At 42.2% G+C, this 19,874-nt stretch overlaps 1 protein-coding gene across 5 annotated transcripts; it reads right to left on the reverse strand.

Annotated features, from left to right (window-relative positions):
- Positions 1-1,781: 1,781 nt before the first annotated feature.
- LOC115149093 (TBC1 domain family member 8B) lies at positions 1,782-16,818 on the reverse strand. 5 transcript variants are annotated; one of them, XM_029691608.1, is made up of 21 exons: positions 16,224-16,817; positions 12,670-12,780; positions 12,326-12,444; positions 11,687-11,912; positions 11,272-11,512; positions 10,912-11,119; positions 10,644-10,811; positions 9,715-9,876; positions 9,386-9,536; positions 9,033-9,247; positions 8,819-8,936; positions 8,382-8,667; positions 8,073-8,205; positions 7,891-7,989; positions 7,729-7,797; positions 7,316-7,556; positions 7,097-7,162; positions 4,098-4,190; positions 3,760-3,807; positions 3,536-3,633; positions 1,782-3,355 (listed from the first exon to the last, which is right to left on the reverse strand). In XM_029691608.1, exons 1-21 carry the CDS (start codon positions 16,348-16,350, stop codon positions 2,921-2,923), a joined length of 3,414 nt encoding a protein of 1,137 aa, XP_029547468.1. In that variant the 5' UTR covers positions 16,351-16,817; the 3' UTR covers positions 1,782-2,920. The 5 variants fall into 5 exon arrangements, 4 of the variants coding, with proteins under 4 accessions (XP_029547468.1, XP_029547471.1, XP_029547470.1 ...); XM_029691611.1 differs by lacking the exon at positions 16,224-16,817 and adding an exon at positions 16,010-16,154; XM_029691610.1 differs by lacking the exon at positions 7,891-7,989 and having other exon boundaries at positions 16,224-16,818.
- Between the last annotated feature and the right edge of the window lie 3,056 nt (positions 16,819-19,874).

The following is a 19,874-nucleotide window of genomic DNA, read 5'->3' on the forward strand; positions in this document are numbered from 1 at the left end:
AGTACACTACATCAAACCAAGAAATAAAGTAAGTCATTCAGAACCAACTGTGTTGCATTTGGAATGATTAGTTACAGTGAGGGAAAAAAGTATTTGATCCCCTGCTGATTTTGTACGTTTGCCCACTGACAAAGAAATGATCAGTCTATAATTTTAAATGGTAGGTTTATTTGAACAGTGAGAGACAGAATAACAAAAAAATCCTGAAAAACGCATGTCAAAAATGTTATAAAATGATTAGCATTTTAATGAGGGAAATAAATATTTGACCCCCTGTCAATCAGAAAGATTTCTGGCTCCCAAGTGTTTTTTTATACAGGTAACGAGCTGAGATTAGGAGCACACTCTTAAAGGGAGTGCTCATAACCGCAGCTTGTTACCTGTAAAAAAGACACCTGTCCACAGAAACAATCAATCAGATTCTAAACTCTCCACCATGGCCAAGACCAAAGAGCTCTCCAAGGATGTCAGGGACAAGATTGTAGACCTACACAAGGCTGGAAAGGGCTACAAGACCATCGCCAAGCAGCTTGGTGAGAAGGTGACAACAGCTGGTGCGATAATTCGCAAATGGAAGAAACACAAAAGAACTGTCAATCTCCCTCTGCCTGGGGCTCCATGCAAGATCTCACTTCGTGGAGTTGCAATGATCATGAGAACGGTGAGGAATCAGCCCAGAACTACACGGGAGGATCTTCTCAATGATCTCAAGGCAGCTGGAAACATAGTCACCAAGAAAACAATTGGTAACACACTACGCCGTGAAGGACTGAAATCCTGCAGCGCCCGCAAGGTCCCCCTGCTCAAGAAAGCACATATACATGCCCGTCTGAAGTTTGCCAATGAACATCTGAATGTTTCAGAGGACACCTGGGTGAAAGTGTTGTGGTCAGATGAGACCAAAATGGAGCTCTTTGACATCAACTCAACTCGCCGTGTTTGGAGGAGGAGGAATGCTGCCTATGACCCCAAGAACACCATCCCCACCATCAAACATGGAGGTGGAAACATTATGCTTTGGGGGTGTTTTTCTGCTAAGGGGACAGGACAACTTCACCGCATCAAAGGGACGATGGACTGGGCCATGTACCGTCAAATCTTGGGTGAGAACCTCCTTCCCTCAGCCAGGCCATTGAAAATGGGTCTTGGATGGGTATTCCAACATGACAATGACCCAAAACACACAGCCAAGGCAACAAAGGAGTGGCTCAAGAAGAAGCACATTAAGGTCCTGGAGTGGCCTAGCCAGTCTCCAGACCTTAATCCCATAGAAAATCTGTGGAGGCAGCTGAAGGTTCGAGTTGCCAAACGTCAGCCTCGAAACCTTAATGACTTGGAGAAGATCTGCAATGAGGAGTGGGACAAAATCCCTCCTGAGATGTGTGCAAACCTGGTGGCCAACTACAAGAAACGTCTGACCTCTGTGATTGCCAACAAGGGTTTTGCCACCAAGTACTAAGTAATGTTTTGCAGAGGGGGTCAAATACTTATTTCCCTCATTAAAATGCAAATCAATTTATAACATTTTTGACATGCGTTTTTCTGGATTTTTTTGTTGTTATTCTGTCTCTCACTGTTCAAATAAACCTACCATTAAAATTATAGACTGATAATTTCTTTGTCAGTGGGCAAACGTACAAAATCAGCAGGATAATCAAATACTTTTTTCCCCTCACTGTATCATCATAAGGTATCCATGCCCATGCACAGTTTCATGCTGTAAAGGACTTCAAAAAAGTAAAACGATATACAAAGGAATGTGTAACAGGCCACACTTCCAGTTACACCTATCAAATCATTTTATCTTCTGTCTCACAAATATAATCAAACAACAAGAATTTCCTTTTACAAGACATGATAAAAAAAATGAATATAACATTTACTCTGAAAAATATTTAGTAATCCCTTTGCAAATCAATTAAACTATACATCAATCAAAAGAGAACATAATCATAAGACATGTTTATTGTCCATTCCTCTGTGTATCAAATTATATATACACATTACTTGATTTCCCTTAAAGACTCAGACAGTAGTAGATAAAAGAATATTGCACGATGTCCTCATTTGACAACAGTGGTTGCCTCAACTGCAACTATCCAATTTGTTTTTAGTTTGTGTCCTGAAAGTGATTTGAAATGGCAATGACGACATGCTCTTCTTCCCTCACTCATGATACTTCAACAAAACAAATGGAATTTGAAGTCAAAAGCATAATAGATGTTGTAAAAAAACTGAAATGTAGAATTCCAACAATCAGCCTTGGGCCTTTAGCAAGTAGTGGTCCCATCGTTTTTCAAAAGCCCCTCTCCACAAAATGACCAGAAATAAATTGGCCATATCCCGTCATTACAAAGTAAACCCAGAAATACAATAACATAGTAGTGTCTCTTTCATCTCTCCATCCTAGGTTTAATTCATTGCATAATTATGGATGAGCAACAGTAAAGGTCTCATATACAATTATCTATCCCATCTACATGTGCTGGTTTCATGCAATGATTGACTTCAAGTGATTACCCTGGAGTGTGTTGCTGCTCCCTACATATTCCATACAAGTCAACTGATCACGCTCACCCCAATTTGAAAGCCTGGTGTTTCTAAAAAATTAGCTAAGCGATATAAGGCTGCATGAGAAAAAACACTTTGGCATATAGAAGCAAGATGCTTGAGCAGGTTTTCTGGTGTGCAGATGACAGGACTAAAACAATGAATCTACAAGATACAACTGGAATCTATAGGCGTTAAAAGGTGTGAATGTTTTCTCTACAAGTGTATTCCTTGCGTTTGGTTACAGTGAACAGGGTTGGCTTAGAATCCACTCCTGTTACCTGACCAGGCGGAGAAAGAACTGTAGAGAATAGTGAACATAGAGACTTAATGGCTTTGAGAAGTTAAGAACCACAGTTTATCCTTCAGTTCACTTGTTTGTCTTTGCTTTCAACTGAGCACCCTTGGCATGGTCCAATCGGGCCTGAATGTCCACAGGCCTCTCAAAGAAGCGCACAAGGACAGGCTCATTGAGCAGCGATGCCAAGATCTGCTCAAAGGCGAATGACCACTCCACCTCCTGTGGGATGGAGCCTGCCTCCAGGGTGATGGTAGCGCTAGGGGTGTCTGAGCTTCTCTCAGGGGTGCTGCAGGCCTCCCTGTCGAGTAGAGCCCCCTCTAGGGCAGCCTGGGTGGGGCTAGTGGTGGACTTCTGGGGGCTGGTGGGCTCCTGGAGCCTGCGCCCTACTTCTTCCATCCTCAGCAGAAGACTGGTGACTCGAGCCACAGCACGGTACAGAGACTCCTCTTCTGGGTCACCATGGAATAGGTTGTAGAGCGTTTTGGAGAACTGGATGAACTGAGCCTGACAACATAAAAAAAAGGGCTGAATACAATTTTAAGATTTTGTTATTGTGTTTCTTTTTGCATAAAGTAATGACATAACATGTGGATTAAATTGTTCAAAGTTGATCTGTTGGAAAGATATCTGCATTGCATATTCACCTGATTGACGACATGTTAACCTAGATATGGGTGTATCTACCTGGTTAATCCTGGGTAAATCCTTGATGCTCTCCTCTTTCTTTAGTATCTCATCTTGCCATTGTTTCAAGTAGGCCTGCAGATCCACTTTCCCTTTGCCTGTGGAAAGTGCAGTTTTCAGACACAAATGTGTACAACGATTTGTGTACAACGATAATCTGTTTAAATGAGCAATATTGTGAAGAGCTTGGTAAAAGAGAAAAAGAGACAGGCCAAATAAATTACCTCTTTCAGGGCTTTTCCTGATCACGCCATCTTCTGGGAGATCAGAGACTACATAGTGTAAAGTACATTCATTTAAGTCAAAGGAAGTCATACAGTAACTGTAAAGTACATTTTGCTATTCTAAACCATAACCAGTTAGAAATTATATCATATATAAACCTTGTCTACAAGAACACATATCTAGATCGTAGTGAAACAAATTGTACATGGCAAAAGAGACCAACTTAAGAAATTGTTAAAGACAAACAGACAGATGAGCATTTACCAAAGAGAAAAGCACAGAGAAGCCAATAGTGAAATGGTTAGAGCAGAGAAAGAAACGAGCAAAGCAAGCTGACCAGTCAATCGACTCAAGTGGGATAGGTTGTCAGTCATTGGAATAAAGTGAGGAAGTCTTTGGCCCTTTGAGTGGAAAGGACTCCCTGTGAAAGCTAGAAGAAGACATTGTCTGTGAGAGCATGCAACATTACTGTAGGGACAGACGTAAGGAACAGTTAACAAAGAGATTAGCTGGCGAGTAGAAGAGTAGCACGAAATATACAGTACAGTTGAAATTAGAAGGGCATCGTTTACAGCAAAACTGTACTGGGAGTAGGGTTGCACATTTTGGGGAATATTCAGAGGTGGAAACTTTCCTTGGGAATTAACGGAAATATATGGTAATTAATGGAAATATATGCAATTTAATATTAATGCCATTTAAAATGTAGATGTTTTTTTTGCATTGGATATATTTACCATATATGGAGACATAAACATAAACCTTCTACCTTATCATAAGTAGACATAATTGCAAATTATTAAATTATTAAAATTAGTTATGAATTTAACTTTAATTAAAAGAGTTGACTCTTCACATGGGATGATTTCACTGAACAACAAAAGGGAATATTGAATGATCGCCAATAATCCATCGCATCTCTCAATTTTTTTTAAACATCTGTAAAATGATAGTCTAGAAACTAAAGCTTTGATTGTCTTCCTCTCAGGCTTCCATGTCTTCTCCCTGGACCTCCTCAATATCCACCTCTTTAACATCAGACTGAGGCCTTATCTTCACGGTCACATTCCAACCTTGATGAGGATGGCTCGTTGTCAGGCTCAAAAAGCCCCATAGGCCTTGTTGATCTCTGCACCAGATAGGATGCTCTTGCCAGCATACTTGGGGTGCAACATGTGCGCTGCGGCGTGTATGGGCTTCAGGCAGAAGTCTTCATGCTTTTTGATGTATTTCAGAACTACAGTTTCCTCTGCTTGGAGCAACAGTGAAGTGGGCAGGGCAGTACAGATTTCTTCTCTTACATCTGCAAGCAGAGTCTGAACATCAGACAGGATAGCATTGTCTCCCTCAATCTGTGCAATAGCTTCAGCTATAGGTTTCAGGAGATTCAGGCTGCTTACCACTCTCTCCAAAAATACATCATCCAGGAGGACCCTCTTGATGGGGCTGTCCATATCGGCAGACTGTGATATGGCCATTTCTTGGAGAGACTCCTTCCCCTCCAGGAGACTGTCAAACATGATGACAACACCACCCCAACGGGTGTTGCTTGGCAGTTTCAATGTGGTGCTCTTATTCTTCTCACTTTGCTTGGTGAGGTAGATTGCTGCTATAACTTGATGACCCTTCACATACCTAACAATTTCCTTGGCTCTCTTGTAGAGAGTATCCATTGTTTTCAGTGCCATGATGGCCTTGAGGAGCAGATTCAATGCATGAGCATCACAGCCAATGGGTGTGATGTGAGGGTAGGACTCCTCCACTTTAGACCAAGCAGCCTTCATGTTCACAGCATTGTCTGTCACCAGTGCAAATACCTTCTGGGGTCCAAGGTCATTGATGACTGCCTTCAGCTCATCTGCAACGTAGAGACCGGTGTGTCTGTTGTCCCTTGTGTCTGTGCTCTTGTAGAACACTGGTTGAGGGGTGGAGATGATGTAGTTAATTATTCCTTGCCCACGAACATTCGACCACCCATCAGAGATGATTGCAATACAGTCTGCTTTCTCTATGATTTGCTTGACCTTCACTTGAACTCTGTTGAACTCTGCATCCAGCAAATTAGTAGATAACGCATGTCTGGTTGGAGGGATGTATGCTGGGCGAAGAACATTCAGAAATCTCTTCCAATACACATTGCCTGTGAGCATTAGAGGTGAACCAGTTGAATACAGTGCTCGTGCAAGACATTCATCAGCATTTCTCTGACTACGTTCATCCATTGAGTCAAAAAAACTTCTGATTCCAGGAGGACCATGATCTGTTGCCATTGATAAGGTGTCTGATTCATCATTTTCACCTCAAATAGAAGTAGAGGGACTTTTGTCAGAGGATGCTTGTTGTGAGCGCTGAGGGCACTTTATGCGCTTGGTCAGATGATTCTGCATCTTTGTTGCAATCTTCACATATGATTTGGCACAGTATTTGCAAATGTACACAGCTTTTCCTTCTACATTAGCTGCAGTGAAATGTCTCCACACATCAGATAGTGCCCGTGGCATTTTCCTGTAAAGATAGGAAAAAATTAGCAAAAAAAAGAATACAATTCCATGTACAGATAAATAGTTAAGTAGTTCAACAACTCCTTTGTAAGATACATGTTTTAAAATGAAACATGTATGGAAACAGTTAAATTAACACTCCTCAGTTAGCAGGCTCAAGCAAGCCAAAACCCACATGGTGGCAAAAACTAACTAGCAGAAATTGTTAACAAGTTAGAAATTATTTAAACACACTTTGCTGTAGGCGACTATTTACTTGTTAACAAAAAAATCACGTATGTCATAAAATATATTCACCCCACCCAGTATTGTAATCAAAACTTACCAGAAAGCATGTAGTCCTTGTCTCAGACAGTGTAGTAGTTTGGGCTCAATAGCATCTCATTAGTGTGCAAGATCTTGTGAATCAGCTCTACATGTGATGGAAGAGTGCACTGTGCATGCAGAGGGTTGCAATTCCATTGAATTGGGGATAGTTTAACCAAAATATGCCACAAGACCTAGAATTTCCTTATGTATATCCCACAAAAAAGGTTCACTGTTTTAAGGTAACTTTTTGATGAATTTAAGCAAAATTCGAGGACTTAACTTAATTTACCGAAAAGTTTCCGACCTTTTGCAACCCTTTATTTTTTATTTCACCTTTATTTAACCAGGTAGGCTAGTTGAGAACAAGTTCTCATTTACAACTGCAACCTGGCGAATTGGGAGTCAGATTTGTTTTTTATTCTAAATGATGTATTCAAGCAGAAGGAATACAGATCAAAAGTATCATGGACATAGAATGACAAGTGAGAGAGAAGGTGCTTATGCAGTTTCTGGTGATCTTACTTACCTGGTGGCTGATGAAGCTTGAACAGGAATTTCAGTTTGGTGGTGAAAGTGCCGCTGTACAAAATGTCTGCAGAAAGAACAACATTTGCATGAAAAATTGCATGAGGTTGATGCAGGATTAGATGTGACATACTGTTCCCACAGATAATGGTGAAAACGGAGGGTGGGCACAGCGATCATAGACCTGTAGCAATGCATCAGAGCACTGGTCTAGCCTTACCCAGGGCACAGCAGAACTCTTTGAAGTTGACAAGGCCATCCTGGTTCTCATCCAGCAGGCGGAAGGCCCAGAGGAAGAGGGCATCGTTGCCGCTGCAGAGGGACCAGGGCTCCAGGAGGGTGAAGAGCAGCCTGAACTGATGGAAGCCCAGCTGGTACTGCTCCAGATAGGCCAGGCTGGGGTCGTGGTGCAGCAGCACTGGGCTGTTCATCGTCCAGTAGCAGCTGAGGAAATGTTGCCTCTGGAAACACATTGAAGTACTCAATTTCCAGCAGTTAAATCTGTCTATTTTCAACACGTTTCCATTTTTCATGCCAGTCGTGTCAACTCTGTGTCTATGAGAAGGAATATTAATGCATGTAGTTTACAGTACGCAGTAGTATATTATTATTTGAAAAGAGTGATTGTGATACCTTGAACAATGCATAAAGGTTATCAAGCTGGGAAGGATTGAACTTTACTTCTTGTGAAACTACCCGTAGCTGAGGAAAAAGTAAATCTCAATTAGTCCTACATCAAATTGTCATAAACAATGCCAAAATGTTGCAATGGAAGTTTGGGGATGTGCCACTCACCACATTTTGTTTCGTCGTATCCTCTAATGTTTGGATTACATACAGTTTGTTTCTTTTCCGCATGCGCTCTACTTCCTCTGATTTCATGTCTCCATATTTCTATAAGCAAATTAAAAAGGCTAAATGACAAGCCTGACATTGAGACATGGGGTGAGTCCTAGCAGCTCTGACCGTTACAGTACCTCATAGGCTTCTTTGATGAGATCACTGATGTCCACCTTGGAGAGGGATGATGCTTTGTCGTTGTTCCCCACTGAATTTTGCTGCACTGTTTGTGGTAGAGGACTGTCCTTATTGGTCACATTATCGAAAAACCTGCCAGGGCAAACAGAGCAGCAGTTAAGTAACATTAACAAGATGGGAATTCCTGTAGAATTAACTCACTGTTTTGGAGATTGTTACTTCACAATTCATCATGAACCTAATACAGTACTTTGAAATAACCAATTCAGTTGACCTTCAGATCTCGCCCTCTCTGTGTTGACACTCACTTGCTGAGGATGGTGACTGCCTCAGCGTCGTCATTGGAGCTGATCAGGCCCTCCATGTTGTAGTCGAGCACAGCCAGGCCCAGCTGCAGGATGGCTTTGATGCCGTCGTAGAAGAAGCAGTCGACCACGTTGACAGCACTCTCTATGGGCAGGACGCTGATAAACAGGGTGAGGAACCAGGACAGGGACACAGAGGAGAAGAAGGTCAGGTCTGTCATGTGCTCTGTCAGCTGGGTGAGGTGCATTCGGATCAGCTCCTCAAACACCGCCTGGTCCACCAGGGCACCTGAGGAAATACAAGATATTTGTAAACAGGATTTATAGCAGTTATGGGAGAAAGTGTAAGCCAGGTATTCAGTATCAAACACACATACAGTGCATATATTTAATGTGATGCAACACTAAAAATGATATTGTTATTCAGCTGCGTCTCTCACCAATGATCCTGCGGTTAAAGTAGTCAGGCAGCATCCTCTCACAGATGGCCACTAGCAGCCAGAAAGCCTCCTCCTCTTTAGCATAGAGCAACAGGACCGACGTCAGGATGTTCATGGCCTTCACAAGAGAAAAGGAGAATAGATGTAAAGATGCCTATGAGCTTTTTGAAAGAAAGAACGCAGGAAAGTGTTATAGGGGTTTCTAGCTTAGCACCTGGCAATAGCCGATTTTGGGGTTCCTGTAGGCATACGCAGTGAGGACTCTGCGCAGGGCAGAGATGCCTGTGTCGCTCTGGAAGGCAGGGTGCTCTGGTAGGGAGCGGTGCAGGTCTCGCTCTATCTCATCAGTGGCAAGGGTGCTGGTCCCCAGAGACTGATCCACTATCTCACTGTAATACCCAGGGTTAATGGCCATGTCATTGACTGCACCTATGGTACCAAGACAAAACACCACACCATATTTAAACAAAACACATATTGCAAAACATTAAAGACACCACACTTTTACACATCAGTGAAGGAGACATATGAGCCAAATAACAGTGAAAGATCCATATCAAACAGAACCTGAGAAGAGCATCCAGAGTTCTCCTCTTAAGGCCTCAGGGACGCCACGCACAATCAGGTCTCGTGTCTTCTTGGTACAGAACATACTGGTGCCACGGCCATACTCTGAGAAGTGGATGTTCCATGACTGCTCCTTCATCTTCTCCTTTAGCTGTCAGGCACAGAGATGAAACAGCGGAATAAGAAATGAGCTGTCAAGGCTGAGACACCTAGACAGTACAAGGAGAGCACATTCTCACACTGGGTGGAAAATACAGCACTCCTAGAGAAACCAGAAATGGTATATTTCTTCATATTAGGAGAGGTCATATTTTAGAGTAAAATCCCACCATTTTGGCATCCAGGTTTTCAGCATCTTGGGGGTGGAACACAGTCATGAGGGCCTCATTGCTGACGGCCTTGCTGCTCTCCTTCTGTCCCACCATCATAGCCACCTCCTCTGGGTTGTCCTCAAAGTGATTGATGAGGTTTTGGCACTCCCTTCTGATACCCTGCAAGGCACAGTGAACCCACAGTTTGTTTTGAATGGCAGCAATTATAGCCTGGCAGATATTTTTACATTTGGTCCAGTTGGTTACACACTGCCAAATGTCAAACGAACTAACATGTTCATGCAAGTATTTTGTTTACTAGGCAAAAATGCTCATGTTAAATCCATCTATGATCATCACTTGTGTGTCCCAGCCAATCGTTACAATACTTTAGCTTTGGTCTTCCAACAACATTTGGGAGGAAAATAGCGCAATAGTTGCTCTAACTTCAACGTGCATGAATATATTCAGTAGCCTATATCCCCTGTCTACCCTAATCTGCATAGGATGTGCTCATAAATGTGCTGCTACTCACAAATGTTTCAGAGAAACCAAGTTCTGATAACACGTGCATTTTCTCAAATCCTCATAGTCAAACAACCAATAATACTGCACATCTCTGCTTCTTTTCCTGTGCTTAGTCCAAATTGCATTCACACCTGCAGTGAAACACACCACGGTACGAATGGAAATGGTTCGAGATCACCCTTTTTGAGAGAAGCACGGTGCATTGTTTGGTGCGCTCCCGAGTGCAGTTAGAGTGTTCACACCAGTTCAAATGAACCGAACCAAGGGGGTAAATGCACCAGAGTGAGGAAAAAAACGCTTTAACCAATTTGATGTGAAAGCCCCCTTAGACACATTTGGAGGGTTGCAGATGAACTGGAATTGTGCCTTTGGGGCAGAGACCTAGCAGTAAAAAAGGTTCAAAACAGGAAGTTAGTCACCTCAGTTGATGCAGAGTGTTGAGGACTGGCAGTCATCCCACACCTCCTGTTGATTGCATTGCTGAGACGGTCAAAGTCCCGAACTTCAGAGAACCTCAGAGCCCTCTTACCCCGCACACACACAGTCAAAGCCCTGCTGCTACGGTCCGGCTTCTCCACACCAATCACCTGCAAGGATAGGTGTTTGGGTCAACAACATTGAGCAAAGCCACTGAGCCACAGAGGTTATTAAATTAGTTGAGTGTCAAGGTAGTGCGCTGTGTCTTGCCTCTCTCATGGGGATGATGACGTGGCACTGGCTGCCATCCTGGCTAGCGAAACACAGGTAGCTCTCAGACAGACAGATCTTCCCAAGCGTGTTGTAGTGGCTGAATGGAACCCATAGGAAGCTCTCATAAACCTCCAGCAGGTTCTCCTCTTTAGGCAGCCTGAAGAAGGCCCGGAATTGCTCATTCCTAGCATTAGTTTCCAAGCCTCTGAAGGAGAGCAAAAAAGAAAAGTAGTGAAAAAAGGAGGACAGCTTGAGAGCATGGAGGTAGTAAACAAAATAATAATATCATCTCCATTCACTATGGTGTCCTGAAATAACTGTCAAATATGAGTAAAAAAGAAGTGACAGGCAGTATGCCTCTTGGTGATCTGTAGTGGGTCTGAGAGGGAGGGCTCTTCCTGGAAGGTCTCCTTATCAAATAGGCGTTTGATGGAGTAGTCAGCAAGTTGCTCCATGATCAGAAAGGTCTCACTGAGGTGCAGGAACATCGAGAAGTAGTGGTCCTCCCCATTGGCCAAAACATGAATGCTCTCCGTCAGAATGACATTGGACGTTTTCTCCAGCCTCCAGATCTCATTCCACGAGACTACCAGCTTCACTGAAGAGGAAATAGATGATCTTTAATGATTAACTCACTGCCATTCTGTCATGACATGGAATGATAATAATATTGTATCCAAATACAAGTAAATGGATGAAGCCTGACAGTTCCTGCATTTAAGTGACTGTTAGTCAACAGTGAGGGCTTGTTCAGGTTTCTGTCTCGTCTCACCCTCGGAGCCCAGCAGATATGAGTAGAAGGACAGGAAGTTGGTGCTGAGGTAGAGCCAGCCCTGGCAGGGCACGCGGCCCCTCCAGTAGCTACAGGAGTAGTAGGTGACCAGCTTCTCCTTCTGAGGGAGGTCAAACCATTTCTCAAACCTCAGCAGTGCTTCACGGAACTTCTCAGGGTCGTCCTCCTGCACGCCTGACACCTTCCCTTCCTCAGCAATCAGCCCCTTTATAGAGAGAAGAGGACAACATCTCTCTCATGGTCACTGAAAGAAACAAATATAATTAGCAGTCTAAACACGTCAGCATGCCATCTCCATTCTGTAACATTTATGTCAAGGCATATAAATAGGCATCATATCGTTTCTTAAATTCACATTTTAATTACAAACCTACTATCCTTTTCTTAGCTTTCAATAAACAGTCAAAGGTTTTCATATCAGAAACAGTAATCAGTGAAAGACCATAATCACCACCAACTGTTTTCAAAGAGTAAGCACTTGCTGCATCAGTAGGCTTCACTATATTAATAAATCATTAAGTCTGTAGGAGGCCTCCATCTCCCTGTGAGAGTGGCAGAGATCAACAATAGTGGTGTCTGTGTAAACTATGCGTTTAATTATCTGTAGCGATTACTTACTCTGATCTTGCCCTGCACAAAGCTGGTGATGTCATCGCTGGAGTCAAACACAGACAAGGTTCTCATGAGGTTCTTCTCCAGCCACTCCCAGTGTTGGTTGATCTCCTCCTTGGTGCCACCTAATCACAGGGAAAACTCAGTCACAATGGAAAGGAAACTGTTTACACTATGCATGACTAAGCCATCTATTGTCACAAAATGGGAAATGAGTGTCGACTAAAATACAATCCTAAAAGGTTGTCATTACATGATTGTAGTTATTACATTACTGTAGCCTTTAATGTTTACTTGTGGCTATTCTGACAATGGGGATAGTTGAGAAAATGTAGAGCAAAAACTCTCACCACATGCTATTGACCAGTAGATCTGAGAGTCCGGTGTCTGGTGTAGAATGCGAAATGGAGCAACCTTAGACGTGGAATCCAGCATTGTATCAAGAGTTCCAACCAGAAGACCTGTCAAAAAAAGTAAGTAGCAATCATACTTCCCATTAACAGTCAGACATTATACATGCATGATAAGACATTTCAAAATCATGAGGCAATTTCATGCTTATTGATTGTACAGAATCTAGCAAACAAAACAGCCCTCCCACCTGGGTTATCAATCATGTAACATAGAATTGTGGAAAACTCAACAGATATTGTGCTGATTATTATCACATTAAAGTATCCTGCCTGTCGTGGTTCAAACCAACAGTGTTGTGTTACCTATCTAGGACCGTAGTTGCCTACATAAATTATTAACAAGATCAGAGCTAGGCCTTTACTGCTATCCCGGCCCAACTGCATCAGCAGCATCTATGGCTGCTGGGCTGGGGAATCATGACACAGCTGTACAGTGGCCTTAACCTCACCCTTAGGTTAATTGCTACTAATAGCCGGCTGGTGGACTAGACCACATCTATGAACTGATTACAGAGTTCGTTTTATCAAGAGATCATCCATTATAAAAGATTGGCAGAATTTCTACGTAAAAACCTGTGCATATGCAAGGGCACAATTAAGCGAGCAGGTATCCCTAAATAATAGCCTGCCCTCTGCCCTGTGGCCATTTGAGATTTACATCTGGATACTTCAGGATAAAAAGATCCTTGAGTTGGAGGGGGCTTCAGGGGAGATGTTGAACAGGAGGAGAGCAGACACTGGGGGGCCTCCACCATCATTAGCCCAGTCAGAAGAGAAAGCTATTGTGTTCCACTTCATCAAACCCATTAATTACCTGTTATTATAGCTCTGATGTTCTAAGGGACAGAGCTAGATGGTGTTCTCAGTGTCCCTCTTTTTTTACGGAGACATCTACCATTACTATCGGTAGACTACAGCCACTGGCACCGTCAGCTTCAATAGACTAGAAGGCCACCAGATTGCCATTTGTTTTGTTTTAGAGATGTGGCAAATGTGAAAGTTAGCTATGCTGTTTCATTCAAGTGGATTATTGTGATCAACAGCTGATAATTGGCTTGTCAGAGGCTGTGTGACCATGTGCAAGAAAACCTACTATTATTGGGAAACGGACAGCTGACATTCACTGATTGCATTTGACCACGTTTACATGCACACCAACATCCCACTATTATTCAGGATACTCAAGTATTCTGTTTTCAGTTGACTCGTAGGAACATCATATCCTGTTTACAATAACCCGAAAAGGCTTGTATCCCGGTTATGAGAAACCTGGATAACATGCCTGGGATATACTGATCTTAGACAGATACTGCGGCATGTAAACATCTTATCCTGTTTGATGTTGTTTTTCGCGGTTTGCGCAGGCTCAGTTTCACATATCAAGGGTGTTATGTGATGTTTTTATCTGATTGTTAAACAAATCACTTCAAAAAGTAGGCTACCTGTGCAGTTCAAACCAATAATTCCATAATAATTTATTTTGCTGGTAGGCTACTCTGTACTAAACCGTTTCTGCTTAGAATCTCCGACATTTGGTAGGCCATATCATAATTTCGGACATTTGGTAGGCCATTTGTCAACTATAGTTAGATACATGTAGCTTCTCTTCTGTCATACTGTTTTGCCCTAAAATAGTAAATAAAGTAGTGCTCACCAGAATAATGTCTTATATCGATAGAATGAATGCATTAGTAATCTAACACCGGTAAAGTTGTCTGGTTTGTTTAGGGACATTAACTCCAAAACAGTGTAAAGATTGGTCCTGAGCAAAATATTGGTTTTAACCGGTTAAGGAAATGAAAATACTTTTTACCTGTATTTAACTAGGCAAGTCAGTTAAGAACAAATTCATATTTTCAATGACGGCCTAGGAACAGTGGGTTAAATGCCTTGTTCAGGGGCAGAACGACAGATTTGTACCTTGTCAGCTCGGGGATTCAAACTTGCAACCTTTAGGTCACTAGTCCAACGCTCTAACCACTAGGCTACGCTGCCGCCCCAGTTCATCTTGGGCACATATTTTATGTGGTTGAAATACTGTCTGCTTGCATAACAGTGTCAAAAATAACACATTACATGCGCATTTTCTCAAGAGATGTTGAAAGAAATAATATTTCCCCACTCCTGTTCCCAAGAAAAAAAATCTACATTTGTTGTAGAATTTTACTGTAAGAAATGAAATATCAAAGGTGCATGTAAACAGCTTATCCCGAATAAGATGAGACTAAGTGGGATATGAGTCACTGACTGCTGAATTGCATGTTGAAGGAGGATCAATGTGTTATACAATAGGGCAGCATTGATCTCAAAGATCAACAAACACTATTTTTATGATGTCGAACAGGATCATCCCATTTCAAAAGCTAGGAATCAGTAGACCAGACAGACTGTGGAATGGATGAGCACTGACCTGGCTCTTCTGCCTCTCTAGGGCATCATACTTGAGTACATTATCATACAGAAGTGCTGTGCGCCCTCAATATAGCCTATTGCTCCACCTATAAAGCTAAAGCAAATGTCAGCAACCCAATATGACACTACTGTGTAATTTTGTGTGTGTGTGCACCAAAACAACAGACATCTCTGACAGCATCATCAAGTGTTGTGACAGTGTTTTGCAGCCTAAACACAGGCAATTTTGTTGATGGCTTAGTCAGTAAGTAAATAATCTGCATCGTAGGCAGGCTATACCATAAACCAGGGGTCTTCAACCTTTTCTTGTCTGGGGACACCCTCCCAGGAAAACCGGTGACCCAGGGAACACCATCATCCGTTAGCAGGTGAATGATAATCGCAAGGAGAAGTAATCAACATTTTAAAATTAATAGATTTGGTGGATAGTTTAGATTAGGACGTGTAAACTCGAACATTGCCTATTAGCTAGAAAGGCAACTCTAAACACATTTTCGCTAAGAGCAGCTGTTTAAGTAAAGGTTAGCCATGTGTTGACAAAAAATGTTGTCCAGTCAAGAAAGCTTACCAGCAGCACTTGCTGTACTGGTAGCCTGTTCGCACTGATAGCCTATGTCAGATACTCCAGTGAGTGTAAATGGTACCAATTAGTGTCATTTGGTCAATATTAGGAGTGGAAAAATAAATAAGATCTACTGTAGGTATGTCATTCAAAATGTGTTTACTCTGTTGTTGCTAGCAATATTTATAAAAACATTGGGTGGAAAAAATCCACACAAAAAAATCTAACATTTTGTCGAACCCCTGCAGTACCTACGCAGACCCCGGTTGAATATCCCAGCTGTAAACTGTTAAATTGCAATACCTATTGCAATCTAAACTAACGTTTGGGGTCCAGCCTGTCCATTTGACACGAGGATCTGGAGAACTGTCTGCCTCCCACCCTTATGGTTACATGACAGCATCTGAAGGGTGACGTTAGAAAATAGACCGGAAATATGAACCATTGTCCGATGGCATGCACACTTTGCTAGAATGGCACTAGGTTTTACCAGCCCAGCAATGCACAGAACACATACCTGTCAAACCGCCTCCTCCTTCTCCATATCCTCGCCTCCTTTGTAATACGAAATATTCGTTGCCTTTTTCTGTCACCCATAACTTTAATGCATTTTTCAGCAATATCTCTTCAGGTTTAAGCCACATATTTTAATTCACATATATGTTGAATCAAATGTGCATGTCAAGGCTGTTCATTTCGATTGCAACATACACCCATGGACATTTGTTTCTGTGAGCAGACCCTTTCCCACGTCCACAGAAACCTTGCCAAAGTCAACGATACAAACGCTTCTGGGGATTGTAGTTTCTTGACATTAGTGCGTGTATGCACCAGAATGAGCTCGCTTGATACTGTTGACTTGATTTCCCATAGTCCTTCTCGGTCGAAAAGATTCAAACGTTATATCTTCACAGTGCAAAATACTGTAACAAATACTGCAACATAATAACTAGAGCGTCAAGCACAATGATGTATACAGTATAAACACCAGTGTTGTAATACTCGAAGACCGGTCTCGCATAAAACCGGTCTTGATTCGGTCTTGATTCGATCCAGTAAGGACTGGTAATTTCTTCCAGAGACCAGCCGAGAACAGCGGAGTAAAAAAAACGAATAATTATCGCTTCCATTCAGTCCAGTGTTGCCAACTCCTTAGTAAGGAAAGTAGCTATTGGCTGTCCGAAAAGTCGCTAAATGACGTCTTCACTCAATTTGCATAATTGGCCATGTGCATGTAATTCCTCGTGGGAGACACAAAAAGTGAGTAAAAAACACCCTAAATATGTTTAGAAGTACAAATTAACTTTCTATTGTCAATTCTTTTTTTTTTATGTCACAATTCCAACCCTCCTCCTTTATCCGGGCTTGGGACTGGCAAAAGTGACCCAAAAGAGATTTAAAAAAAAAAAAAAAGTAATTTATTGTTTTATTAAATGTTTTTATTTTCTTAATTTGGTTTGGTTTTTAACCTTATGGTCCACTTAACATGAAAATTTTTAACCATAACATTTTTTACATTTTTTTGTATACAATCTACATTAACAATCTAAATGGACCAAAAAGAGACAATAGAAAAAACTGTCAATGGCAATGTGAGAAAATGATGGTAACTAGTCTGGCCCTAATTCAGGTTAATTGTTTTTTTTTCCACAGACCCCCCTCCACACACACACAGGCTGTGCTGGCTCATAGAAAGAGTGGGTCATTGTCATTTTGGTTAAAGCTCTCTGTAGCAGGTTCAGCAACTGAGGGAGCTGACTTAAATGAGTAAGCAGCTGATGTGCCAAAAAGCTGCAAAACATTATCAGGCAGCTGGTGCTCATAGCAAGCCTCACCAGACAGCTTCAGTCCATATCGAATATACAGGATGGAATTAAGGGTCTGCAAGGACATCCGATTTCTAAGTTTGCTTTTTACCACACTCATCTGGCTGAATACTCTCTTGACTTCAGCATTCAAGTGTGGCAAGGACAACACAGACACAGCAGCCATAGCAAGTTCTTGAAACGGGTTGATATCAGCTGCATCCCTGAACTTCCAAATCTCATTCCAGAAGCCCAGTGTGTTTTTTGTCTCATTCCATTTACTAAGATGGGTGGCATGCCATTGCTGGACAATCTTGTCTATCTCTGCAGGGGAGTAGCCAAGGAGCTTGGCTATTTTTTCTTTTCTCCAGGGCTCTTATTGTGTTTTAGAGTTTCCTCCACATTGAAAACTGACATGTACTGCAATGCTTCGATGTTGTCCGGCAGTCTCACCCTCAACTCATTAGTGAGGGAGATGGTGAAGGCTACACACCGCTTTCGGACATTGTTTTCATCCTAAGGCGCAAGGTGGAGCTCAGCTGCCTTGACTCAAAAAGGTAACCAAGTTACGGTTTGGGACTGAACTGTACATTCAGTGGTGATTTTAGCATGTTGGTAGGGCAAACTTTAAAAAAAATTTTTTTAGATGCATGCCAGCAAAGCCACTACACAACAGAACACAAGTAACAATACATTAATTGGACTACAACAGTGACAAACGGTGCCAACAAACGGTTAGGGCCTACATAAACTTGTCCCAACATCAGCGTCCCAACACCTTTCCACTGTTACACCTGGCTATCAGCGGAGCCTTGTCTGGCAGAGAAACAGTTAATTCAGCCTCTTTTACTACCTTTTAAAAAAGCATGCTGACATGGCTACCTCCCAAGTGGCGCAGTGGTCTAAGGCACTGCATCTCAGTGCTAGAGGTGTCACTACAGACCCTGGTTCGACCCCGGGCTGTATCACAACCAGCCGTGATTGGGAGATCCATAGGGCGGCGCACAATTGGCCCAGAACTGTCCGGTTTAGGAGAGGGTTTGGCCGGGGTAGCCGTCAGTGTAAATAAGAATTTGTTCTTATTTACATTACTTGCCGAGTTAAATAAAGGTTTAAAAAAAAGGCTCTCTTGCTTAAACAAATGTGGTTTCTACTGACAATTGAGATGTACAAACTATGGCATAAGGGGACGACGAGCGGATAAGAGGCAATCCGTAATTTCAATAAAGACAGCGAGCTAGGACCGACGTAGTCAATATACAATTGAAGTCGGAAGGTTACATACACTTAGGTTGGAGTCATTAAAACTCGTTTTTCAACCACTCCACAAATTTCTTGTTAACAAACTATAGTTTTGGCATGACGGTTAGGTCATCTACTGTGTGCATGACACAAGTAATTTTTCCAACAATTGTTTACAGACATATTATTTCACTTGTAATTTACTGTATCACAATTCCAGTGGGTCAGAAGTTTACATACACTAAGTTGACTGTGCCTTTAAACAGCTTGAAAAATTCCAGAAAATTATGTCATGGCTTTAGAAGCTTCTGATAGGCTAATTGACATCATTTGAGTCAATAGGAGGTGTACCTGTGGATGTATTTCAAAGGGCTACCTTCAAACTCAGTGCCTCTTTGCTTGACATCATGGGAAAATCAAAAGAAATCAGCCAAGACTACAGAAAAAAAATTGTAGACCTCCACAAGTCTGGTTCATCCTTGGGTGCAATTTCCAACCACCTGAAGGTACTACGTTCATCTGTAGAAACAATAGTACGCAAGTATAAAGACCATGGGACCACGCAGCCGTCATACTCCTCAGGGAGGAGACGCATTCTGTCTCCTAGAGATGAATGTACTTTGATGCGAAAAGTGCAAATCAATCCCAGAACAACAGCAAAGGACCTTGTGAAAATGCTGGAGGAAACAGGCACAAAAGTATCTATATCCACAGTAAAACAAGTCCTATATCGACATAACCTGAAAGGCCGCTCAGCAAGGAAGAAGCCACTGCTCCAAAACCGCCATAAAAAAGCCAGACTACGGTTTGCAACTGCACATGGGGACAAAGATCGTACTTTTTGGAGAACAAAAATAGAACTGCTTGGCCATAATGACCATTGTTATGTTTGGAGGAAAAAGGGGGATGCTTGCAAACCGAAGAACACCATCTCAACCGTGAAGCACGAGGGTGGCAGCATCATGTTGTGGGGGTGCTTTGCTGCAGGAGGGACTGGTGCACTTCACAAAATAGATGGCATCATGAGGAAGTAAAATTATGTAGATATATTGAAGCAACATCTCAAGACATCAGCCAGGAAGGTAAAGCTTGGTTGCAAATGGGTCTTCCAAATGAACAAT

Source organism: Salmo trutta, chromosome 15, assembly GCF_901001165.1.
Source record: "Salmo trutta chromosome 15, fSalTru1.1, whole genome shotgun sequence".
Classification (NCBI taxonomy): domain Eukaryota; kingdom Metazoa; phylum Chordata; class Actinopteri; order Salmoniformes; family Salmonidae; genus Salmo; species Salmo trutta.